The sequence below is a fragment of the Cydia amplana genome, chromosome 7 (genome assembly GCF_948474715.1).
Source record: "Cydia amplana chromosome 7, ilCydAmpl1.1, whole genome shotgun sequence".
In the NCBI taxonomy this organism is placed as follows: Eukaryota; Metazoa; Arthropoda; class Insecta; order Lepidoptera; family Tortricidae; genus Cydia; species Cydia amplana.
Window position 1 is genome coordinate 5,946,330 of NC_086075.1, and position 27,839 is coordinate 5,974,168.

At 40.1% G+C, this 27,839-nt stretch overlaps 1 protein-coding gene across 1 annotated transcript; it reads left to right on the top strand.

Moving 5' to 3' along the window:
* The first annotated feature begins 10,020 nt into the window (after positions 1-10,020).
* Positions 10,021-25,669, top strand: LOC134649363 (ubiquitin carboxyl-terminal hydrolase 1). Its single transcript, XM_063504078.1, has 12 exons — positions 10,021-10,061; positions 10,296-10,565; positions 11,103-11,280; positions 11,998-12,205; positions 14,820-14,970; positions 16,160-16,274; positions 16,839-17,023; positions 17,975-18,138; positions 20,155-20,246; positions 20,796-20,897; positions 22,633-22,832; positions 25,500-25,669. Exons 2-12 carry the CDS (start codon positions 10,307-10,309, stop codon positions 25,667-25,669), a joined length of 1,824 nt encoding a protein of 607 aa, XP_063360148.1. The 5' UTR covers positions 10,021-10,061; positions 10,296-10,306.
* The last annotated feature ends 2,170 nt before the right edge of the window (positions 25,670-27,839 follow it).

The following is a 27,839-nucleotide window of genomic DNA, read 5'->3' on the forward strand; positions in this document are numbered from 1 at the left end:
GACCTGGGTGATCTAGCCTAATATATACATATTGGGCTAGGTCACCCACGTTATTTTTATTTATTTTTTAGGTATTACTTTTAGTTTTGTAGGTAGTTTTAATTTTAGGTTACTTTTTATTGTAAGTTTAGTTTATTAATTATGTTTATGGTTTTAATAAATAAAAACTAAATACTTTCTACTTACCTGCTATGACGATTTATTTATTTTATTTATGAAACCGTGTTACCGGCAATACCTATTGCCGCCGCACCTGACGCTAAGCAAAACAAGATTACGGTAATCCGGTGCTCCGGTGACCGGTTGCTAGTAAGTATAGGGCGGTGACAAATCACCGGCATTAAGCGGACTAGCTTCACAATTTTTCCGCACATTTGTGACATTATCTAGGAAAAGGGACCTTATTGTCGATGGCGCTTACGCCATTATTAACGATGCTCCGAAATAAATACAATGCCGTGTGACGCTGTACGGCGTAAGCGCCATCGACAATAAGGTCCCTTTTCATAGATAATGCCCCATTTGATCGATCCTGCGTGCTCGGAATATATTTTTTAGTTTTTGTTTACAGATTATTAACTAGATTTTCAGCTCAAAAACTAGTTTGCAGACGTGATGACCAGGGGGCCCGTTTCTCAAAAGCTTGTTACTTGTAATACAAATGGAACTCCCTTTCTAACAAAAGCTGTCAACAAGTGACATCCGCTTGTATTACAAGTTACAAGCTTTTGAGAAACGGGCCCCAGGAACTCGATTCAAATTTAACAGCTTGTTACGGTTTTAAACTGGTTTTGATACGACCTTGACGATCGTTTGGTGATTGGCGCGCATCTCGCGCAACACTTTCGCTTCATTCCGCATGCACCAATCAGCGTTAGCTATCTTCAAGGTCGTATTTGTTAAATCTGGGGGCCTACCGCGAAAACCGAAATTCGCAAATTGCGGGGATCTTTCTCTTTTACTCTCATTAAGACGTAAAGAGTGACAAAGGAGTGAAATGCGCTATTATAACCCTGAGTCGGGCTTCAAAGCTCACTGGTTCAGTAACTTCCAAGCAAAAGAATGGCCGCCATAATAAGTACTCGTATTCGTGATATTATAGGTGCATTAATTTCCGTCTCCGAGAATTCGTCTCCGAGAGCCTGTACAGCCCCATCTTTCGTTACTGGTCATCCGTTCACCACAACGAGAACAAAAAGTGAAAGAAATACCTATAGTGACAGTAGGTAACTATAGTTATTTGTACAACAAGTGATCAAAGTTTGATATTTCTTCGAGTGCTTATTTTGAGTCCCGTGCAAGCGAAAGATTCTATAATAGATTCACGAGCGTAGCGAGTGAATCTAATTTAGAATCTTGAGCGTAGTAAGGGACTCAAAAGCGCACGAGATGTAAATAACTTTGATCTCGTGTAGTACACAACATTTTTCACCTCGGCAGTGAGAACATATTAGAGAACCCGAAAAATGTATTCCTTCTTCATCACTTACCTCTATTCACTCATGTTTTCTTAAGATATACCAACAATTAAATTATCACCTCAGCAGCTCGAACAAGGGTACTTTGCTACTTAGAAACAGTGAGCAAAATCGCATTTTGCTCATTTTGTCTCACTCAGTGAGCAAAATCGCATTTTGCTCACTGTTTTTAAGTAGCAAAGTACCCTTGTTCGAGCTGCTGAGGTGAAAAATACATTGTAAAATTTGAACAAAATAAATATAAGACTAGTCATATGGCGACTGAAGCAACTCTTAGTTTAAGTTTAATATTTTTATATTATAGTAATTTTAATTTTATATGGACTTATTGTCTGAAATAAAGTGATTTTTTTTTTTATTAAGTGGGTAGAGCATAGAGATGGAAGGAATTTGAGTCTTTTGAGGCAACCTTTAAAGAAATCGTCTCGTTTTTAGAAGACTCATCGTCTAAAAAACTACGGAACCCTTGGAACGCGAGTTCGACTCGCACTTGGACGGGTTTTTTAATAGATAGAGTTATTCAAGAGGAAGGTTTATGTATAATTTGTTAACCCGTGCGAAGCCGGGGCGAGTCGCTAGTTATTAATATTCTATGTTATTGTTGTCACCGTAAAATTGTAAACACTCGTCATATTATAATCTCGCTAGTTACATTATAAACTGACGGTAGGGAGATTATAATCTAACCTAACCTAACCTACGTTAGATTATAAACTAACGGGTTCACAATCTTACGGTGTCATTTGTCATAGCACTCATAGCGTGGCGTCCATTCATTTCGTGGTTTGGGTTTTTGGCCAATCAAGTAAGACTTTTTCAAAGTCCATCCGTCCGTCCGTCTGTCTGTCAAGACCCTTTATCGAAGGTATCGAGTTCAAATTAAAACCGTATAGTCAGGTCTACAGTCCCCTGAAGCTGTGAAAAAATCAAACTTACAAGCTAACCGAAAAAAAAGATACTTACAGCCGTTTATTCCGCAAAAATAGTATATTTCAACACTTCACCTTGGCTAGGCGATTTCGGGGTAGGCCCATAGTTAAATGTGATCGCCATCGATTGGTGAATTATAAAAATTGGTTCCTGATCACCGATTAAATCTCATCGTGTATCAAATACATTATAAAATACTTTACCTACGACAACAGCGATGATAATATTTTCCATAGAGTAACTTTTATGTTATATTTTCATACAAGTGCCCCACTGAACGGATGTTGACATAGACACCGACACCGCTAACATCAGCCAGCGACCTTCAGTGAAAGTAAATCAATCATACTAATTGGACTAAGCTTTGCAAAAGATCAAAAGCTTTACCTTTAATCTACATCAAAGATGCAAAAGTAGGTACCTATTGAGATGTGTATTAGTCTAATGGCGTGACGCTGTGGTTGCCACAAGACATGTACCTAGGTTTTATGGCAACAAACTAGGATCACTAATATCGGGTGGCCCTAAACCCAACGCCAATACTTAAAGGGCTTAAAGAACATCTGATGGGCTTCATTAAGCATATTTATCTTTTATGAAATTTTATAACCAGGATTCTTATAAAAGTGCCGATATCTCAAAAAAATGAGATTTCCATTAAGGGTAAATATTTTGCTTAATTTTGTAGCTGTTCTATAGGCCTTTTAAGTCTTGGCATTGGTTTTAGAGCACAGACAAGACATCCTCTAGACTGAGCATAGTAGCGCTACCCCCTCTGCCACAAATATACGGTAGTTTTACTTCACCTTCGAGTCAAAGTGTCTTTGTGTGACGTCCGTGTCTTTGAGCGGACCAATCACGGCACGGGACTCGCTCACCTCGTCCCCTGCACCCCAGTATTTTTGGCAACATCGGTTTCATGAAATAATTGCTCTAAACTCCGTCTAGAGGATTCCTAGTCTATGTTTTAGAGACAACCTGTAGAAGTCGAAAATGTATTGAGAGCTTCGTCTGAAAATATTTCACCGCTGTTTTGTGGTTATTGAATTCTCAAGCTTCAAACATAGCTTCAACCTTTTAGTGATAAAACTAGTATCAATAGAGTAACCAGTGTACAGTTGTACAGTTTTACAGTTTTACAGGTACAACAATCCTAATCTGGCACTAAATAGGGTAAATACAAGACTGCACTCCACTAAGTAGTGTTAATAATCTGTCTGGTTTTCGAACGTGCCGTTTCTTGATTCGAAATTCGAATTGCGTAATTGAAATTGACGCCCAAGCCCTATGAGGCAAATGCAAATGTCCGTTGGCAATAATTGCCGTGTACTCCGTGTCAATATTTGCATGGAAACCCAACCCAGGCCACATCCTGTTTAGTTAGGGTTACCGTAAATGAAACTTAAAAATCGTGAGATGTTAGTTGTCTTACAGCAAGTTGCGAAAAGATTTAAATAACTTGGATAAAATCTTGGAAATTTAGGAAAATTTCACAGGAAACAAAGAAATTTTTTATTTTATATATGGAAAGTTTCTATGAGAAGATTGAGAAGTTTCCTAAATTTTTCGATGAGGAAATTTTAATTTTTCGATGAGGAGGTACATACCTATAAGTACTTACGACCAATGTACGACCAACAACATTTCAGAAAAGCCCCGAGAAACTTGCAACGTAACATGCACGATCTGTGTTTGGCCGCAATAGGCTTTAAATTCGGACATGTCCGGAAAAATCTTGACAAATGGACGTAGTTACGCGAAAACGTTCCAACCCACAAGTCACTTGAAAATGAGTTACCATAACCAGGGTACTATTTTTGACATATTACATCATGTGCACACAAAGATGCTAGTATTTTTAGGTTAGTTTCATCAATAAAATTTGACCCAAATGTTCCAACCCACCATTATGCCAAGGACGTGTACTCAAAATAAAGTAAAAACATTACATGCATACTGAAACATATTGTTAAAAACTCTTAATAGAATAACATATCGTTATAATGTTCCACTTGTCTTGGAACATTATACTAAATTCATAAAACGCACATTTAATTGTTTCTTAAATGATCCATGTGGGTTGGAACGTTTTTGCAAAATCTTTATACATTTTTTATTTCTGCAAAAATGTTCCATGTGATTTGAAACCTTTTAGATTAATCCATACTGTTTTTTTAAGCTGCGAAGACTGTTCTAAATAAAGTGGAACGTTTTATTATAATATATTATTTTCCAATTTTTTGCTATAAACGATCCACATATACTTGATCCATTTTTGCTATTAAATATGTTCGAGAGAAAAAACTATTTTTTACCAAAATATATATATATATTTTTTTAATAGCCTATATTGTCCCACTGCTGGGCAAAGGCCTCCCCTGTCTTTCGCCACTCGTCACGGCTTTGTGCATGTTCCCGCCAGTCGCCACAGAATGAGTCCAGGTCGTTTCGCCATCTCATTTTTGGTCTGCCTCTGCCTCGGGTGATCTGTGGTGCCCAGTCGGTCGCTATTTTGGCCCATCTGTCCGGGTGCATCCGACAGATATGTCCCGCCCAATCCCACTTGAGCTTGGCGGCCTTCACACCCACATCTGCGATACCAGTTTTGGAGCGCAGCTCTGTGTTCCTTATCCGATCGGTTCTACGGACTCCGAGTATACTGCGCTCCATTGCTCGCTGGCAAATCTTGAATCGGGACTTTTGGGCTTCTGTTAATGACCAAGTTTGGGCGCCATAGGTTAGGATAGGCAGAATACACATGTCGACGAGTTTGCGTTTTAGTGCTAGTGGAAGGTTGCCCTTCATTAACGCCTTCATGGACCAGAAGCTCTTCCAGGCGTTTTCGATGCGTCGATCGATTTCCTTGGACTGCCTGTTATCGAACGATGCTATCTGGCCCAGATAGATGTATATCCTGCCCATCTACCTTGACCCCATGTTTCGCGCCATTGGTCATTAACTGGGTTTTCAACCTGTTCATTTCCGACTTCAAGACTTGCCACGGCACGCTAAGATCTTGTAGCATTTTCTGTAGATGGGGTGCAGTGTGGGAGAATAGCACAATGTCGTCGGCGAAACGTAGGTTTGTCAACCTTTTTTCGCCGACGCCAATGCCCATTGTTTCCCACTTGGTCGCCAGCTTCTGGAAGATTTCCTGTAGGCAAGAGGTAAATAACTTTGGAGATAGCGGATCACCTTGTTTGACTCCTTTTTGGATGCGGAATTTAGGGCCGGGAACATGCAGTTTGATACTTGCAGTACTATTGCGGTATATGGTCTCAATAAGCTCAACATAAGTGTTGTCGATTTGTTGTTCACGCATAGCAGAAAATACGGCAGAGTGTTTAACACTGTCAAACGCCTTACTGTAATCCACAAATGCAAGGTAGAGTGGTATTTTGAACTCATTGGACTTCTCTATTATTTGATTGACGGTTTGCAGGTGGTCAGTTGTCGAGAAGCTGGGTCGGAAGCCAGCTTGTTCTGGGGGTTGGTGTTTATCCAACAGTGAGGCGATGCGGTTTTCGATGACTTTGATAAATAATTTATAAATGTGTGAAATTAAACCAATTGGTCTATAGTTTCCGATGTCGGATTTGTCGCCTTTTTTATGGAGAAGGATAATATTAGAGTGACAGAAATCTTGAGGAAATTCGCCGGTGTGCAAAATTGTTCCGTAGCCAAATGGCAAAAAACGGAACCCTTATAGATTCGTGATGTCTGTCTCTCTGTCTGTCTGTCTGTCCGTCTGTCCGTGTATGTCACAGTCACTTTTCTCCGAAACTATAAGAACTATACTGTTGAAACTTGGTAAGTAGATGTATTCTGTGAACCGCATTAAGATTTTCACACAAAAATAGAAAAATAACAACAAATTTTTGGGGTTCCCTATACTTAGAACTGAAACTCAAAAATTTTTTTTTCATCAAACCTATACGCGTGGGGTCTTCAAAAATGATATTGAGGTTTCTAATATCATTTTTTTCTAAACTGAATAGTTTGCGCGAGATACACTTCCAAAGTGGTAAAATGTGTGTCCCCCCCCCCCCCGTAACTTCTAAAATAACAGAATGATAAAACTAAAAAAAATATATGATGTACATTACCGTGTAAACTTCCACCGAAAATTGGTTTGAACGAGATCTAGTAAGTAGTTTTTTTTTAATACGTCATAAATCGCCTAAATACGGAACCCTTCATGGGCGAGTCCGACTCGCACTTGGCCGCTTTTTGTTTATTTTGGCCTAATGGCAAACCGATTGCTCCAGCGAAATTAGTGGACTTACAAATCTTACAATCCATGTACCACTACATACCTGAGGATTGCCTTCAATTTTATAGAACGCTTCAAAGTTCTGAAGAAGCTACTGATGATGTTGATGGGTTTGGTGGAGTTCCGGACTTCGAGATTATAGAATACGATGATGATTGAATGTTTAATATAAGTTTTTGATAACTTTTGGAACCATATCAGCAAATTTTTGACATAGGTTCTAAGCTCAAAATATCACGTCCTATTTTTTTTGTAATACATTTTCAAGTTTTTTTTTGTTGTTTTAGTATGTTCCTCATTGTTATTTATTATTTTACATATTAAATTTATTTTAGATATATTTATAAAAATAAATAATACACATAAATTCGTTTTGGAACGTTTATGCATAATTGCTATTTAACAAGGTTCATACAAAATTAAATTTAGCAAAAACGTTTCAAACTCGTTTTACCTATTTATATGCCCCTTGTATTATGTATTTACAAAAAATATGCATATCATTCAATAACCAGTTTGGCATTCCACAGTAAAACCAATAGTATTTGCCTAAAATAATTACAGGGAAAAAGTGTACCGCTAAAACACAAAACTGCGTTTATCTCAAAATGGGGTCGCTGTGGATTGGAACGTTTTCGCGTAACTACGTCCAAATGGTAACCCTAGATGTAGCGCATCACTATCCTCGCCTGCGTCGCTAGATAGCGGTACATGATTAATTAAAATCGGTTATGCGTGCCGTCAATTTAACTTGATGTCGGTTTAGTTCGGGTTGAAGTCGGTTTATGTGTTCCATACATCTCACTCTTGTTTGAGTTGGACAATTTTAGATTAAATACGTCCTACCATCACTTACGCTTTCAATATAGATAGGTACTATTAATCTTAAAGCTTCCCGATTACATCGTAAACGGGTATATTAGGGTCGGGAAGGATACCGTTGCGGTACCTACTTTATTACCTACTTTTTTTACCAAATTTACTGCCTGTAAGGTATCGCATACCTATAAGTAGTATGTTTGACGCTTTCCGGACATCCTGTCACCACCGCTCTAGCGTCCACTCCGTTTGCACCCCATAGGTAAAGGCCCCAGTACACAATGGGCCATCGCCGGCCACTCCAGGACGCAGCCATGCGGTAGAATGAGATAGCAATATCACTTGCTTCCTCTAACGCATAAATGCGTCCCTTGCAGTGGCCGGCGATGGCCCATTGTGTACTGGGGCCTTAATACGGCCTTAAGTGGTCGCTCCGATATACCTATCTGATGGCATAGGTATATCGGAGCGACCAAGGTGCTCACAAAAATACCTGAACACGCCTCAATTCCCAAGGCGTTAGGTAGAGTGCGTGTTCAGATATTTTTGAGCACCTCGTCCTCTCCTATATACTTACCTAAAGTCTATTTTTTTATTCCGTAGACTAAAATGACATTTCATAGTATGAACATCATTTGTCATTTCAAACTAAGAAATGTCATTTTAGTCTATAGGTGAACCCACAGACATACAATTCCCGCTCGGGTGAACCAGGATCTATTGAGGGTGCGCCATGTTGCGGAATTTTACTGGAACTAATTTTTTCATACTACACTGAATTGTCACCCTATACATGAGAATAACAGCACCCTCTTGACAATTATCATATATTACTGGTCAGGCTATACCGAATAAAAAAATAGACTTTATGTAATAGCAACTATATACTAAATTAAAACAAGTCAGCGTTTCGAACTTTGCGCAGTTGAGAAAACATAATCTTCTTTGCAACTGTTCGCAATTAATTTATCATTAAAATCCTTTGCTGGCTTTGAATATTTCTGCGTTTGGATTCAGAAATTATTATTAATGTATACCATTTTAATGAACAGATCGTTCACTATAAATTATTCATAAAGTCCGGTCCGGAGTACCTATTTAGGGCGCAATAGTTATTTTCACCTCAGCAGCTCGAACAAGAGTACTTTGCTACTTAAAAACAGTGAGCAAAATCGCATTTTGCTCACTGAGTGAGACAAAATGAGCAAAATGCGATTTTGCTCCCGGCCGTTGACAATCAACGTAACGTAACGCCGTCTAGGAAACCGCGCCATCTTGTTTACATAGACAACGTTCTAGTGACGTCAGTCAAGGCTATATAGCGGCCGTAATATGACGGCACCGTTTTCGGAGGAATCCAAAGCTTAGCAACCAAAAGAAAGGGATGAGTATAATTTTCCTGGTTCTTACTGAGTTACTGACTGATAAGTTAGCCAGACTATAAATGACATAATAGACTACCGCACCGCACCGCGACCTTGGTGCGGCACGTATCGATAGTGTATAAAGTGGTCGCCGTACGTGCGTTAAGGACGCAGCTATAAGTTAGAGCGAGAAAGAGATATTTTGACTGCACCAAGGACGCGGTGCGCTGCAGTACTTAGTGTGTTAAGGCTTTTAATAGTCAATTTAGACTCTCGCGCGAGCCACGAGACGAACCGCGAGCCGCGCCACGAGACGCGAGTCCACCGCTTACACTCGCGTTCGGCTTGTCATTCGGTTATAAACCTTATGCCGTGCCGTTAGGGTTTAAATTATATTAGCTCGACGAGCTTGCGAGCCACGAGACGAGCCGCGAGCCCACCGCTTACACTCTCGTCTCGTGGCTCGGCTCTCGGCTCGTCTCGTGGCTCGCGCGAGAGTCTAAATAGACTATAAGACGTACCGGACCGCGACTTTGGTGGGTGGGGTGGGTGGTTGGTTGGTGATTTAGAGCGCTCAAATATCACCATAAAACTAAAATCGGAGATTGACACCATTTTATTTTCTGATCTAATCGGTCGATTTGGTCATCCCGTCTGGCTTGACTCCACTTTACACGGTTTCCAACCCAGTTTGGACAATGTAATGGCCCCTTCAAACGTCACCAATAATTCGCATGCGTTGCGACATTTCATCGATCGACTAAATTCATTAATCCTACTTAGCAGGCAAGTATCTAAAGCGGCATGCCATTTATTGCAACGTTTGTAGAAGCCTTGTTATGATGTATAGCGGGCTTTATACCACCATAGGACATCACTGCACCTCTTAGGCGAATTAGACTCTCGCGCGAGCCACGAGACGAGCCGCGAGCCGCACCACGAGACGCGAGTCCACCGCTTACACTCTCGTTCGGCTTGTCATTCGGTTATAAACCTTATGCCGTGCCGTTAGTGTTTAAATTATATTAGCTCGACGAGCTTGCGAGCAACGAGACGAGCCGCGAGCCCACCGCTTACACTCGCGTCTCGTGGCGCGGCTCGCGGCTCGTCTCGTGGCTCGCGCGAGAGTCTAAATTGGGGGTCTGACTGACTGACATCAATCAAATAATCCAATATGGCCGACTGCTACAAACGGAGGTGCTCGCGGTTAATTTTTACTAAATTTCTATTTATTTCGGTAGTTGAATAGAAAACTATACTGTCTTACTATATAATGTAAGTCAATACGCCTAATGAAAACGTTAATGTAAGTAGTTTCGTAGAAAAATCCGAGGTTCCGGCAAAAATCCTTGACATGCCTCGGGAAAGTTACGAAGTCGTGGCCCCTGCATTTTGCTCAATTGATATTACCATTTCGTAACTACTTCACAGGTATCCTGAAGATGCCAGTTAATTTGGTTGAAACGAAAAAAGGAGTCGAAAAAGCAAAGTTTTCACTGTCCTTGAATAGAAATGCAACTTATCTGAGCAACGAAGACCGACAACTTGCAGATCCAAAAGAGAAATCTGTGCCTGGCAAGTTCGGAAATCACGATAATAAGGAAAACAGGCCCGCGAAGCGGCCATTCAGAGGCACTTATAATAATACTTTGAGTTCGGCTAAAAAGTTAAAGCCACTGACTGAATCACCCAAGCCACCAGGTATGTTTCCATTTATTTTGAGTTATAAACATCGAGGTACCTTTGGAATAAGACTGCCGAATTTAATGCTATTTTCACTTTCATAACTGATGAATATAAGTCATGCTCAGAAAGTAAAAGTTATTTGGTAATATACCCATATTGCTTATTTACTTTTGATCTTGGACTTTCTAAATGACTCACCCAGTCATATGATAATATTATTATGTTATATTAGTCGACTTGTATAAGCCAGTGCTGTAAATCTACCTTTATTGTAGAGTACTATTGTGTTACTCGTACAGCCAATACTTATTTACCCGAATCACCAGTATGTTCATTATGGAAATTCTAACCCCATTATTCATAAAACTACAAGCCTTATAGTAAAAGTACAGGCCCATATGAAAGATTCGGACAAACAATTAAATTAAAAGCTAATTTATGAATAACACCATAAATACCTCTTACTATTACAAATAGGAGAAGGTCTCCTATTTCTAATCCTGATCAATGACTTGAAAATAGATTTCTCATTTAGTGTTTTTATTATTTCAGTATTAAAACCTGCCCCGGAAACCGAGCTGATAATACTGAAAGCGCCAGTGGCAAGCGCTGCCATGTTGAATGGCCACCACAATGACAATCAGTATGGGACGCAGCGCAAGATACCCATCGCCACCCTGTCTAACCTCGGCAACACTTGCTTTCTCAACAGTGTGCTCTATACCTTGCGGTAAGTCGGTGACTGATTTAGCAAAAGGGATACATCCCACAAAAATCTGTGAGCAATAGTTCAACTTTTGGTAAAAAAGAAGTCATGAATGACAATTAATTTTTGAGGATTGATTAGTTTTGCTAATGCACATCCACTTTCAAAGGCAAATTTTAGAACTCCATTCCCAACTGATATTAAACTGAGCAAGCTTTCACTTACTGCCTTTCTGTGCATATGTTTGTCTATCTATCAGCATATATATAATTAACCATAACAGGAAGACAGTTTTCATACAGTTATATATTTGCTATTACTGCTGTAAGATCAGATAATGGCCTGATGCAAATATGTTTAATTGCAATAACGACTAATTTGCCGCAGCGCAAGTGTTAATAATGGGGCTCGCCGGACAAAGTATTTAGCAGATGGAGCCATCATAGCTTGCCCCGTCAATCCCTCGAATTGTGTCATATTTTTGTTTTAAAAAGGGGCAAGCTATGATGGTGCCATTGATGCAAACCTTTGACAGTTGCCAAACCCCATTAAAGGGAACATCCCATACTGGAAACACTACTAACTTCTCTTGTGAATTAACAAATGCCATAGATAATGCTGTCAGATTTTGATACCTCTAGTTTTCTTTTATTGAGGCAATAAAGAGTATGGTATTGTATAGTTTTATATACCCCAGCTCGTTTATATAGATTCAATGTGCTAACTCCCTTTACTTCTCAGATATGCTCCAAGATTCCTCCACAACCTCCACCACCTCGTGTCAGACTTGGCCAGTGTGGAGCAGAAGCTCGGCAGCATACGACTGAAGAGTTCCTCGCTCGGAAGAAGCGCAGCTGGTCTAGCTTCGTCCGGTGCCCGGTCCTGGAGCAGCAAGGATCTGCTCTCGCTTGGACAGTCGGATAACTGTTCAGAGAAGAGTAAAATAAGGGTAAGTGCCTAACGTAGAATCTTCAGTTATCTTCCAAATAACCTGATTTCCTCTTTCTGTCACAGAGCAAGCCTGCAATCTTTTTGAAGTGACAGATTAATGTCACAACCATATGATATTTGGACATACCTTTTATTTTAGTATATTTTTTGGCAAAAGGTCCGGTAACACCACTCAACTTACATAAGATACAATTTCTGAAAATGCTGGAATTGACTATTCGTTCGAACAATCTGTTGGGAATGTCACAGGAGACCACATAAAAAACGAGCAAAACCAGAATAAATTTCAAAAAGTGTTGAAACAATATCTCGTAGAAAAAGCCTACTACTCGGTCGACGAATACCTACAGAATAACAATGACTAATTACACAAATAATATTCCGGAGAAACACATGCATCTCTCTATCTTTCGTTCCTACTCCTATTCTGTAAATGTGAAGTATAAATTTCCTTTTATTCGTTTTATATTTAGTAGATTGTAAATTGACATATAAAAATTATAATATTGTAATGAAACAACTAACTATTTAATAAGTGACATATATCTTTTGTTAATGCATGATATTTTGATGGCGACTGTACTATATCATTATTCATATCTGACGACTGTATTATATAGATTTTATCTGTAAGTGAATTGCAGTGCCCTCTCAGGGTTGTGTTGAGACATAAATATTATTAATAAGACCTACTGTACACACAAAGCAAGGAAATAAATGAAATGAAATGAAAGGAAATGGTCACATGTCCCCTAATTTCTAATTACAAAATTATCATTGCCTGTCGAAAGGTATAGGCTAATTTATGTTATCAAACATTGATCTATCTTTATCTATTATCGAATGCCCTGACATTATTTTACATGTACAAATATTTCTGTTATCTCTATCATACACAAATATTGTATTAAGGTAATGGGGCTGAAGAAATTTGACATTCATTGTTACACACTAAATTTCATGTAAATTTTTATTAAGGTATAAATTAACATGCTATCTTTTATAATTATCAATTGGATTAACATCCATGTATACGTGATCTGATAAATACTAGGAGTAACAAATTCAAGTATTTAAGATAGTCTTATCATATCAATAGGTAGTGAATAGGGTATTTGACTACTACTCAAATCAGTTTCTTTTTTCGAACTGTCAAAACGATTTTGCTACTAAGGAATTTATATGAAACACGTCTATTTTTAGGGTTCCGTAGCCAAATGGCAAAAAACGGAACCCTTATAGATTCGTCATGTCTGTCTGTCTGTCCGTCTGTCCGTCCGTATGTCACAGCCACTTTTCTCCGAAACTATAAGAACTATACTGTTGAAACTTGGTGAGTAGATGTATTCTGTGAACCGCATTAAGATTTTCACACAAAAATAGAAAAAAAGCAATACATTTTTGGGGTTCCCCATACTTCGAACTGAAACTCAAACATTTTTTTTTCATCAAACCCATACGTGTGGGGTATCTATGGATAGGTCTTCAAAAATGATATTGAGGTTTCTAATATCATTTTTTTCTAAACTGAATAGTTTGCGCGAGAGACACTTCCAAAGTGGTAAAATGTGTGTCCCCCCCCCCCCTGTAACTTCTAAAATAAGAGAATGATAAAACTAAAAAAAATATATGATGTACATTACCATGTAAACTTCCACCGAAAATTGGTTTGAACGAGATCTAGTAAGTAGTTTTTTTTTATACGTCATAAATCGCCTAAATACGGAACCCTTCATGGGCGAGTCCGACTCGCACTTGGCCGCTTTTTTTTATTCGGTAGACTGAACTGACAGTTCATAGTATGAACATGAAATGTCATTTCATACTATTAAATGTCATTTTAGTCTACCGAATTAAAAAATAGATTCAAATTACCTACTCTTTATACTATAAAGTTTATAGTTTTATACAATAGAAATTGTGTTTAAACATAACTGCTGTCTACGTTTCTCTATTAATCTTCTGGTGCTTTTTCCTAATATTCAATATCAAATATCAACATTTATTCAGCAAATAGGCCACAAGGGCACTTTTACACGTCAATATGGAATTTACATACAGTAAAAAAAAACACATCAACAATTATAAAATACAACTAAGCCGTAAATATCAAATCAAACTAACATAGAGATGTATAAAGTCTCTAAATGTCGAATTACAAAAAACGCAATAACAATAGTATTGAAAAAAAAAACACAAAGATACAAAAACTATGATCTAAAATTATTTAGAGATGTAAAGGTCTCTAAGTGTCATCATAACAATTGGGATGTTATAATAATAATAATTCAGCCTTTATACGTCCCACTGCTGGGCACAGGCCTCCTCTCATGCGCGAGAGGGCTCGGGCTATAGTCCCCACGCTAGCCCAATGCGGATTGGGGACACATACACCCTTGAATTTCTTCGCAGATATATGCAGGTTTCCTCACGATGTTTCTCTTCACCGAAAAGCTAGTCGTAAATATCAAATGATATTTCGTACATAAGTTCCGAATAACTCATTGGTACGAGCCAGGATTTGAACCCGCGACCTCCGGATTGAAAGTCGGGCGTCATATCCACTCGGCCACCACCGCTTAAATAAATAAATCTTATTCTTTACTCAATAGATAGCGACCGAGAAACTCCACGAGACCTATCTAAATCTTCGGGCAGCGGAGAGCAAGTGCTTCAACAGCAACTCGTCCGACGCGTCGCCCGAGCCCTTCGCGGCTGACGCTTTCCTCGCGGCGCTGCGAGACGTCAACCCCACCTTCGAAGGTATAGTTTTGTACTATATGCCCAAGTTAACATATTAACAGTAACTATACGTTACTGCCTGCGACATAAATATGCGACGCCATCTCAGTTTGCAGGGATGCTGCGGATGCCGATTTTTTGACATCCGCGGACGCGGATGCGGATATTTAAAGGCTCACGTCCGCGGATGCGGATGTCATGATTAGGTACTTAGAAAACGTCAAATATTACATTTTTAGTATTTTTTTATTTAAAAAAAACGACACGTTTAGTATTTAAGCAAAAATAAAGATGCGTTATATTTAATAAACAGTAACTTCGCCGACTTTTCTGGATCTAGACGATTTCGTTATAGGTAATGACGAAATTACCTAGCACTTACGCCGCCGCTAAGACGTTCCTGTACCGACTTGTTCGACATCCGCATCCGCATAAGCTCCGCATCGATTTTATGCGGATGCGGATGCAGATGCGGATGTTGAAAATAATGCGGAAGTTCCGCGGTTGCGGATGTTCGCAACATCCCTGATAGTTTGTCAAAGGACCGTCTCATTTCAAACATAGACAAAGAGAATCATACTATCTTTGTCTTACACTAGTACTAGCATCCAAAAGAAAAGGATGAGAATAGTTTTTTTTGTTCTTATTTACTGACAATTTGGTTTAACCAACTATAACTCGGACAACAACCTCACATCTGAACTTGTGGTAGAGAAAGCAAATGATTTAACAGTAATTCGTCGGTCAAAGAACATAGGACAAATTCTTCTTCAAAGGTGACTTGCATCCAAACAAATCTATAGACAAATCCGTACCATCCATACTTTATGAGTGCTTGGTCATAATGGCAGGCCTTTCGAAATCGATTAAAAAGCCCCAATGAGAGAATAGAGGACCCCAGTTACAAGTTAGTTCTTTACAAAATACCTGTGTCAATGACTTCACGCCGTTTGTTGATTAATATAAAAGTAACTTACATAATCTATATATATAAACGTGAAAGACCTGACTGACTGACTTAAATCAATGCACAGCCCAAACCGCTGGGACTAGAAAGTCCAAATTTGGCAAGTAGGTTCCTTATAAGGTCTAGGGGTCCACTAAGAAAGGATTTTTCAAAATTCATCCCCTAAAGGAGGCGTGCGAAGCCGCGGGCAAAAGCTAGTTTGTCTATAAGCATAAAATATAACTTTAACCTTGTAAAATCCAGGCAACCGGCAACAAGATGCCCACGAGCTCCTGGTGTGCCTCCTCGACAACATCCGCGAGACGTGCCGCGCGCTCAGCGACCGCGCAAGGTTACACTTGCCCGAGAACGGAGACAGGTACTGTTGTCGTTACTCTGTCGCTTTGGGTTGATAATTTGATAAAAGCGCTCTAGCTGTCGTATTGTGGTCGAGCATACCGCGCATAGCATAACACGACTCTAAAAGCGATCGTCTCTTATTAACACGCGGTCTCAAAAAGTCGCTTGCTATATTACTGTCATGTAACGCGATTAGGTGGGTCCACGCAGAACGAAGCTGCCTCGCGGGGAAATTGGCGCCTCAAGCAGCTCTATTATTAGCACGACTGTTATTAGCTTGGTTAAACATGATTAATCCCTTTGCATGAACATAGTATTGGCAAGGTGCGAAGTCGGTGGAGGGGAAAGTGGCGCTGATCGTCACAAACACAGGTAATCTTATGGAATGTCCGCCATTAGTACTAGCGGCAGCCGCTTGAACTAATTTTACTCCATAAGATTTAACGTAGAAAGTCCGCCAAAATGACGGCAGCACCAGTCGTGCACCTAGCGAATAGTCCAACGAGAACATTAACATCCGAATATAATTATAAATATGGAATTATTAATTTTCAATGTTTAACAGCTTATGTGATATTTATAGTAACGGCATCGGTCGGCAACCTAGTCTCGACGGCGACAGCAAACCCGGGCTCGGCAACCTTCGCAAGTCGTGGAAAAAACGCAAGGACGGCAACAAGAGACACTCGCCTACTGAAGACAGGGCGCCTTCCCCGGCCGAGCCCGACCACAGGCCTGGGTGGGACTTCGTTGCCGACGACTTTGAAGGTAAATACCCACTGACAATCCAACCTCTAGACTGAGCTTAGGCCAATTCTTTCATGAAACCGATGCTGCCAAAAATACGGGGGTGCGGGGGGACGAGGTGAGCGAATCCCGTGCCGTGATTGGTCCGTTCAAAGACACACAATCACGGCACGGGATTGACTCGAAGATGGAGTAACGCTACCGTATGTGTGGCAGAGGGGGTAGCGCGACTATGCTATGTCTAGAGGTTGGATTGTCTGTGTAAATACCACACGGTGGTCAAGCTAACGACAGTTTTGGCTTGGCAACCTGCGCAAGTGGAAGAAACGTAAGGTCGGCAACAAGACACACCAGTCTTTACATTCGACGACTTAGAAGTACGTCTGATTAGATTACTAGGAACAATTACCCTGTCGAGTTTGTTTAATAAGTATAGTTTTTTGAAGTAAAAACTTCTTTAGCGGCGCTGGGCACTTTTTAAGGTGGGGAAAAAATGATAAACTCGAGACAGCGTAAGGCGATCACGTGACCGTAAGGTTTAGATATCATTTAAATCAATAAAGAAAAACTCAATAACATTACATGAAAAAGGTTCTAATCTTGTACGGGCTGAAATACGAGGATCTCACAGTTACATTCTAAGTTTATATCACTCAAATATAATTCAATAAAGCTACATCTTGATGAAATCGCTAATAAAAGTGAACTCTAGTACTAGTGAATAAAACTCAAAATATGACCAAATATATTTAGATGCGAGGTTTGCAAGGTAACTTTACAATTTCTATTCGAGTTTTAAACAATTAACGCTACAAATTTAAGCTCACTGGCCAGCAATTTCGGAACTAAAGTTTTTCAATAGAAAGGAGGATGGGTCAATTATACATAGTGCTGCAGACATTTTGGACTAGTCATTGAGTTTTCACTTCTGCCGGCACTCCCGGAGTGCAACCCGTTGTTTTTTTTTTGCAGGCACGATGGTAGTCCGCACAATGTGCCTGGAGTGCGAAGCGGTAACGGAGAAGGCGCAAGCCGTGCTCGAGCTGTGTGTGCCTGTGGGCGAGGAGGAAACTCCCGACTCCGAGCCGTTCCGGGCCGCTTGCCTCACCAGCGAGTACCTAAGGGACCAGAACAAGGTATAATAGTGCTATCTATATACAGGGTGGAAAGATAAGAGCGGCATCCCTATTGCATAGAGTGCAGGGCAGCACCAACAGTCTCCTAAGCGCATTTGTCGACAGAGTAGACTGCCCACTGATGAGGCGTTGGAATCAGTTGCACGAACCCAACGCATCATCAAAATAAATAGTATTAAGTAGTTTTAGGTATTTATTCTTTTACATATTGTACACTAACATAGATATAGGTAGTTAAATTGTATATTTTGTACTAACACTATGGGTTATATGCTTGAAATAAACGATTTCAATTTCAATTTCAATAAGTCGGGCCCTGGAGGGAAACTACCTTAAATCCTTAAGCTGGCTCATTTTACTTAATGGAGACATTCCTTTATTTTTAAAAAGAAACAAAACTGCATTCAACGTATTTTTCTTTTTTTCTTTAATTTGGCTTTTCTAAAAAAATCTTGAGTACTAAATATTACATTTCATGGATATTTTGTACGACAGACGAGTTTAAAACCTAATGTTTCTTGGAGAAATGTTATCATTAACATTAACTGTATCGACTAGTAGAATAAAATTGCGAGTTTTTATTTTTTGGAATTTTTAGTCGGTTCGAGTCCCGGGCGAGGCAAGCGATTTTTAGAAAATCTTTGAATGAAGTTTTGTTTCTTTTTAAAAATAAAGGAATGTATCCTTTAAGTAAAATGAGCCAGCTTAAAGATTTAAGGTAGTTTCCCTCCAGGGCCCGACTTATCTTTCCACACTGTATAGTTATTTACACCGTTAATGAATACTCATCCTGACATCAAAATGTTTACAATAACTATACAAAGTCCTAGCCATAACCATGATATAATATTATGTTCACCTCCAACCCAAATTTTAATACCTACCTAACTACCGTATTGTTATTTTATATTAACCTTGACAATTTTACAAATGCTTTTTACAAATGTTTTACTAAATTATTTTACAATATTTTACCATTTTTACCTACTTGGTTGCAAATAAACATTGAAATTGAAATTTAGTATCTACTAGCCAGGGTTCGAAATTATCCAGATATTTATAGTCTTTGATAATTATCGGATAATTGTCCGATAAATATAGGATAATTATCCCAGCTATGGATGGTGCTATATTTATTTTCTTTGAATTCTTTGGTAGTAAAAAATAATGATTGGTGCGTTTTTTATATTTTAGTTTTTAAATTTTAGGACATTATTAAATAGATAATTATCAGGCATAAAAATCACGATAATTATCAAGATAACTATCATTGATAATTGTTCTTTCGAACCCTGCTACTAGTGACCCGCCCCGGCTTCGCACGGGTTAACAAATTATACACAAACCTTCCTCAGGAATCACTCTATCGATGAAAATCCGTTCAGTGGTTTCTGAGTTTATCGCGAACATACAAACACAAACAGACAGACGCGGCGGGGGACTTTGTTTTATAAGGTGTAGTGATTCCCTCTTTATACGGGTCTGCGCCTTACCAGTGCTATAGTTTGAGCAATGTAGACTGTAATTTTTAAACTGTAAAGATCGGTTTTCCTAGGATAGCGGTGCCGTCATATAGCGGCCGTCTCCATACTAAATAATACGGTTAAATATGGATGTCGTAGTATTTGTATGGAGACGGCCGCTATATGACGGCACCGCTTTCGGAGGAAACCAAAGCTTTACAATGCTTAAGCTATAACGAAAATCGAAGTTCGCTAAATTGCGGGCATTTTTCTCTGTCACTATTAAATATATTATTATTATTTGTCTCACGGAAGTTTTGTTATTAAAATTTCTCTGTCACTATACGCCTTCATTGGAGTAAAAGAGAAAGATCCCCGCAAATTGCGAATTTCTGTTTTCGCGGTAGCCCCTCAGCTCGGTGTGTGTAGACATACCTGAGGCAGACGCGCGGCCGCCATGCCTCGGGCGAGGCACGTCGCTTCGCGCGGCAACTTCCCCGCGAGGCAACTTGCTCTGTTACTCTATTCACATGGTTCTGTTTATATTTTCCAGTATTGGTGCGAACGCTGCCTCCGCTACAACGAAGCGCGGCGCAGCGTGGCGTACTCCCGACTACCTCGAATTTTAGTTTTGCAACTAAAAAGGTATCATTTGAGTTCATTTTGATCTGGTCCGGCTACAAAAGCAGGTTTTGGGTTAAAATCCTGGTTCATACCAATGATATTTTAGTTACGTGTATTTGCCACCATTTATCATTTGATATTTATCACTCATTCTTTGGCAATTGGTCTAATCTTAGTGAGACTTAGTTTCTCTTCAGACTTTACTGGTTAGAAACCTACGTAGGTTTCTTTTGTTTTGCAAGCTATGGTAAAAACATAGACTAGGAATCCTCTAGACGGAGTTTAGAGCATTTATTTCATGAAACCGATGCTGCCAAAAATACTGGGGTGCGGGGGGCGAGGTGAGCGAGTCCCGTGCCGTGATTGGTCCGCTCAAAGACACGGACGTCACACAAAGACACTTTGAGTCGAAGATGGAGTAAAACTACCGTATATTTGTGGCAGAGGGGGTAGCGTTACTATGCTCAGTCTAGAGGATGTCTTGTCTGTGGGTTTTGTAATGGTTTAAAGTTTGTCTCGCTTTACTAGTTGTTTTCTGTAGTAATAATACTGAATGCCGACGTATTATAGGTTCAGCGGCGGCATGGAGAAGATCACGCGGCACGCGCCGACGCCACTGCTGATGCCGTGCTTCTGCGAGGCGTGCCCGCAGGACCAGTCGCCCAGCCACAGGTACCTTTTTAGGGACATTTCTCACTTTATTGGTCAAGTAAAGCGAGGTCTTATTGATAAAAAAGCTCCAATAGGGATGATGACACATGTTGAATTTTATAACAAAATCTAGTAAAATAGATAGCAAACGAGCAATTTATCACAATAATGTGGATATTAAAATAAAATATTGAAAAATTACAAAAATACAGGACCTGAAAGTTTCAAATTTAAGTTTTTCTTTAACTTCCAAAAACGATAAAAGTAAGGGTACCATTCGATTCCTTATATTTCACCAAAAAAAATATTGTATAGCAACTATATACATAAACGCAATATTTCACCGACAAAAACGCAATTTTCTTGTTTTGTCCATACTACAACGTGGGCGATGACGTCACGGCCTCTGGCCGTTTTGTATAGGGCGTTTCGCGAGTGAAGTGCGACTGTCGGACTTTGACTACAATTTCTGACTTTTGTGTTACTTTAATGCAATGGGTCCCATATAGACATTTGATCCTAAAAACAAACCCGATCGATTGATACCATAAAAAAAAATTAGTCATGTAGCCTATTGCATCAACCAACATGAAGTTACCAGTACAACTTGACAGTGGGTTAACGGTTTAATCCCAAAAGTTTAGTAAATGGTGCAAGTGGCCCTAAGAGCGTGCTTTAGGGCTCATTTAGACGGTGCGAGAACTCGCATGCAAGTTTCATTACATTGCGTCATTTGATCGGTCGGTTGAATTAATGTAACCTAAATGGTCCGCAATGTAACTAAAATCGTATACGATTTCGCGCGTCGTCTAAATGAGCCCTTATTGTATTTGTTAGATGATATTATTATCTTGAGTACAGATTGTTTTATCTATTTTTTATGAATTTTAGTTGACACATTTTTTTTTAATTATAACATGAAGAACATAAGTTTGGATGTTGAGGGCTTACGGCTTCGATCAACACGGAAGGGATGCGGCATTCGCACTATTTCCCCTCTGCCTAGGTACAAGATCAACTGATCTAGCGCGGGTAATAAAACTAGTTGCGCTCGGATTTTAAACTAGACCGAGTCCAGACGCGCGAGTGAACACAGCAGCAGAAAAAATGCCTAATGCTCTGTTTTTGTTGTAAAAAGAGGTCGGGGACATCAAACAAAAAGAAGGTGTTACATTTCACATGTAATATTTTTTTTACATGTCATACGTTTAATTACATTTAAACACAATTATTATATTTTAGTCTCATGTAATTGCTGGATTTATCGATTTTTCTCGCCCAGTACAAATTGCGGATCGGTCGAGCGACAAATCCGACTTCTCATCTCTCAGAAAACGATAAAATTCTTTGACGAAAATGTGTTAGTGTGCGTGTTGTGACACTTGTGACTCGTCCGTACACAAAAACAGATCGAGGTGTGCAAGATTTGTCTGTGTAGGGTGTCATTTTCTATGTATTTGTGTCGTCATTACAGATTGGATTTTGTACGTAAGTGTGTGAGAAGTGCGACTGTGTGCACGTTCCCCCCCGCGGAAAATGGCAGAATGATCTGAATGTCAAGATATCGCTTGGGCCTATCCCTTCCGTGTCGGAAGCCCGTGTTGATCGAAGGCTTACGGGGATAAAAATGTATCTCGCGTGTCTGCCTATCGCGGTGAACTATCAGTATTAGTGGTTATTTAAGTCACTATCATATCATCTATTGCCATTGACTAGTTTTTTTATGTTTTGCCACGTCACTCGTGTACAATTCCAGCTACGTGCTGTGGGCGGTGATCATGCACCTGGGCCAGTCGCTGTCGGGCGGGCACTACGTGTCGTACGCGCGCGCGGCGCCGGGCCCGGGCCCGGGCGACACGTGCTCGCGCACCGGCGACGCGCCGCCGCAGCCAAGCTCCTTCATGCGCACGCTGTTCCACCGGCCGAGGCAGCAGGCGCCGGGCTGCGCCGCTAAAGGTAACTACTACACGAGGCATAGAGAAAAAAATACATAGAGTGCTCACTCCATACATCAGTTTTAGCATAGAGAAAAAAATACATAGAGTGCTCACTCCATACATCAGTTCAGACTATTAATTTCAGTATCTACATCTAACATCGAGTAGCGGAACTATCAGTACTGCTACTTGACAATAGATGTAGCACCGACCGGAAAGTCTTATCTCAACAGCATAAGACTTTCCGGTCGGTGCTACATCTATTGTCAAGTAGCAGTACTGATAGTTCCGCTACTCGATGCTAGATGCTAATAGTCTTTTTGGTACTAAAACTGATGTATGGAGTGAGCACTCTATGTATTTTTTTCTCTATGGTTTTAGTACCAAAAAGACTATTAGCATCTAGCATCGAGTAGCGGAACTATCAGTACTGCTACTTGACAATAGATGTAGCCACCGACCGGAAAGTCTTATGCTGTTGAGATAAGACTTTCCGGTCGGTGCTACATCTATTGTCGAGTAGCAGTACTGATAGTTCCGCTACTCGATGCTAGATGTAGACACTGAAATTAATAGTCTGAACTGATGTATGGAGTGAGCACTCTATGTATTTTTTTCTCTATGCACGAGGCCAGGGGGGTGTCAGATAAAGATAAAAGATTTTTATTCGTGACGTTCACAAAACATGTACGAACATGTACAGACAACAACAGCAAGAACAGAAGAGAACAATAAGTGTGCATCACGAAATGGACCCAACTCAGCATAATGCTAGCTATAAAGCCAGCGCTGGTCTTCCGTAGGGCCCATTCGTTGATGCCACGACAGATAACACAAAAAGATACATATTAAAACATTTGCAAAAGATACACAGAAGAAGTAATTAAGAAAACAGAGAATACAAAAATTTATACATGAAAACGAATTAAGAATACAAACAAAACAAAAAGAAAATAAAAACATAAACATAGACAAAAATTTATAATAGACGAGAAATTATGAACGCGACCATACCATGCGTCAACGCTTGCTCACTCCGCAGTTTAGGTATATTTGGCCGGCGCGCCCATCGGACAGGCGTATAGTAGTGGGCTGCCGCTCGGCGCGCACGATAGTCGTGTCACACGGCGCTCGCGCAGAACTGAAAATACACAATGGCTTCGAAACTTACCTCCGCGAGAATCAGACATGCTATCTTCGGATAAAAAATGTGTGTTTACATAATCAACGTTTGTAATTCCTACATATTTATCTTAAAAACAATAAATCAGTAGGTATAGGTATAAAAACTTGTCAAGTGATAACCCCGTGCCGACACTCACAGCTTGGTCATAAAACTGTGGCGCGCAAAGGAGATTCACGGTTCGTGCGCGGTCATAAGTTCCAATTTTGCTTGCAGGCGGCGATATAGGTGTAATTTTATACCTAAACCTGACTTTTGTGAAAGAGTGAATTTTCTGTACGGTAGTACTATTAGTTATTCTGTGACGAGGCTCAATTTGGTAGCTCCTAAGGTTGTCTGGAAGAAATCGCTCTTAAGCGAAAAGACCGCCTGTTGTTACCTCTGTTGTCTTTGTTTATGTTACTGTACATTTATTGTAAACTATAAAGAGTATTGTATTGTATCCTCCGTCGTTGGCCTTCTTTTGATCCGTCCTGAACGCTACACCCCGTGTTGGGACGTCCCATGCTATATCTCATACTAATTCAATGGTAAAAAACTTTCCGGTGTTGTTTAGTTCACCCGGAAGCCATACGTATTAAATATCTGAACTAGATTGCCATACAAAACCAGGCAGCTTCGCCTGGTCTCGTGTAACAAGCAGCTCGTCCACCCGAGGCGAGTCCGGTCCGGACACCCGACAAATATCCAAAATTAGCTGTCGTATAATGATGTGTCCCCGGGGTGCGTAGCCAAGATGCCAATAGTTCACTCCTAAGCAAACTCTTCTTATTTAAGGGCTGTGCTCTTGTCGGTGAAGTAATCTCCAACTCATCCGGCCCTCTGCCAACTCCTTAACCTTCTGGTATGACACGACCTGAACCTTTTCTTTTATTTGGTTGAAACAATTTTTGCTCGTCTTCCTCTTCTATACGATCTCTATCCCTCTTCAATATTAGTGCGACAAAAACGGTTGCGTTTCGTTCGCTACGGAGTGTACACAATAGGGATGATGACACATGTTGAATATTATAACAAAATCTAGTAAAATAGATAGCAAACGAGCAGTTTATCACAATAATGTGGATATTAAAATAAAATATTACAAAATTACAGGACCTGAAAGTTTCAAAATTTAAGTTTTTTTTTAACTTCCAAAAACGATAAAAGTAAGGGTACCATTCGATTCCTTACATTTCATCCAAAAAAAATATTGTATAGCAACTATATACATAAACGCAATATTTCACCGACAAAAACGCAATTTTCTTGTTTTGTCCATACTACAAGATGGGCGATGACGTCACGGCCTCTGGCCGTTTTGTATAGGCCGTTTCGCGAGTGAAGTGCGACTGTCGGCCTTTGACTACAATTTCTGACTTTTGTGTTACTTTAATGCAATGGGTCCCATATAGACATTTGATCCTAAAAACAAACCCGATCGATTGATACCATAAAAAAAAATTAGTCATGTAGCCTATTGGCATCTAGGCAGCCACCTTATTCAAATGTCCATTTTCCCAGAGTGCTGCGTGCCCCGACCGCGACCTGAAGCCTCGTGGCTGGCGTGCGACGACGAGCAAGTGAAGCCAATCTCCAACCAGGATTTCCACGACCTGCTGTCTGCCGAGCCCAAGCTACGCTCAGCCGCCACGCCCTACCTGCTTTTCTACGTCAAAAGCGAAGACGGCTAGTGAACCAGGGTGACGCACAGAACAATATAGAATGGCGATGCGAGCAGGGTACGTGTCGCCGCCGGTTATGAGCAAACGCTCGCATGCTACTCGCCCGCGCCACAGAGAAAAAAATACATAGAGTGCTCACTCTATACATCAGTTTTAGTACCAAAAAGACTTAGCATCTAGCATCGAGTAGCGGAACTATCAGTACTGCTACTTGACAATAGATGTAGCCACCGACCGGAAAGTCTTATGCCGTTGAGATAAGACTTTCCGGTCGGTGCTACATCTATTGTCGAGTAGCAGTACTGATAGTTTCGCTACTCGATGCTAGATGTAGACACTGAAATTAATAGTCTGAACTGATGTATGGAGTGAGCACTCTATGTATTTTTTTTCTCTATGACCAGGGTGACAGGCACAGAACAATTTAGAATGGCGATGCGAGCAGGGTACGTGTCGCCGCCGGTTATGACCAAACGCTCGCATGCTAGTACTCGCCCGCGCTGACCGAAAAACGTAAACATGCCTTTTGCCACAATAACGTTCAGATTAAGAAGCCAGACGTCAAATCTGTCTAAAGGAGGCTTATCCATTCACCAGACGCACAAGTTTTTACTACCGTTGCGCGAGAAATGTGGAAATGTGAGGAACGAGCGGCGACACCGGTTCCGATACTAACTGCGCGCGATAGCCGTTCTAACCTCTTTAATATGTTCTGTGGTGACAGGTTTACGGCCTGCGCGACTGGCTTCGGCTAAGGCGACAACCATAGGTTCAACGAAAGGTCCGATCGCTGTCTCGCTCGCAATGTCGTGGCCAGCGCGTTATAGTGTAGGTTGCCTAGTCGCCGGTGCCATACTCACGGTCCGTGCTCAAGGAAGCGTCTATGTAGCAGGGAGGAGAATTGTAATAGAATTCAAATACGGCCATTTTATCTGAGGGCCCGGCAGTTGATAAACTTTTTGAGAATTGCATTACGAAATTCAGAAGGTGGCTCTCGGGGTCGGATATATAGTTCAAATCCGACCTCGGCTACAAAACTGGTTTGTCTTTATTATGATGTCATTAATTTTCAATTTTAAAAGTAGAAATGTCCAGGGTGGATCAACAATTTCATGTTGTCATTCTGTCCGGTCAGCCAAGAGACAATAGTAGCATAGTTTGTTAGAAGACATTGTACACCACCTTCTGACACGCTTGGTAGACGAAAGGGTTTATAAGTATCACAAAAAAGCGTGTTTGGAGAATTTAAATACCTAAAAATCAGGTTTTAAAGAGTGACCCAGGGGAACGTAACCATGGCAACGAGTGACGAGAAAAAGTTGATTCACACCAACATTAGTGCACTTTCTCGCAGTGTTTTACTACTAGTAAAAACACACAACCGAATTGAGAACCTTCTCCTGGAATTTTGAAATCGGTTTAAAAGAAAAGGTCTCTCTAAAAGTTGCTCAGTCAGATGTGCTAACTTTCCGATGAGAACAATTGGTACTGGCGATTACTAATTTCTTAGTACAAATTTAACATTGAACTATTATAGTTCTAGTTACTGTCAAGAGATAGCCATACAATATGTATGTATATTATTATTTCACAGCTGTATCCTTGCCGCATGGGTGGTTCATCTGTCCAATATGTTTGTCCAGTCACATAGCGTCTCACTCTCTCTATCAAGCAAAATGTGAGACAAAACACACATTGGACGATTAAACCACCACCCTATGTCATGCGCGACCGTGAGTAATGCTCTTAACATTTTACTACAAAGCAATGAGTAAGTCTATTTTTTTATTCGGTAGACTGAAATGACATTTCATGTTCATACTATCAACTGTCATTTCAGTCTACCGAATAAAAAAATAGACTTTTAGGTAGAGGTATCGAAATTTGAGGTAATTATAAAGCGGTAAAATTTACAAGAAGTATAATTCTTTAAATGTGTAAAATAGTTATTTTCGATACAAGTGCGAAAAAGAGGAAATTCGAAACGAGTGGCGATAAATTAAAACACGACCGAAGGGAGTGTTTTAAATCGACACGAGTTGCGAATTACCTATTCGCACGTGTATCGAACAACGTTTTACAGTACATATGGCACTTTAAAGTTTCGACATACGCACGAAAAGTGCTATTTTACGCACTAGTGCGGAAAAGTAGACCCATATGTACTGTAAAATATATT

Excerpts from the sequence above, each read along its gene's own strand:
- LOC134649363 (XM_063504078.1), top strand. The coding sequence starts at position 10,307 with ATGCCAGTTAATTTGGTTGAAACGAAAAAAGGAGTCGAAAAAGCAAAG. Across the intron at positions 18,139-20,154 it reads ACCTAAGGGACCAGAACAAG|TATTGGTGCGAACGCTGCCT; the intron begins GTATAATAGTGC and ends TATATTTTCCAG. Across the intron at positions 20,247-20,795 it reads TTAGTTTTGCAACTAAAAAG|GTTCAGCGGCGGCATGGAGA; the intron begins GTATCATTTGAG and ends GACGTATTATAG.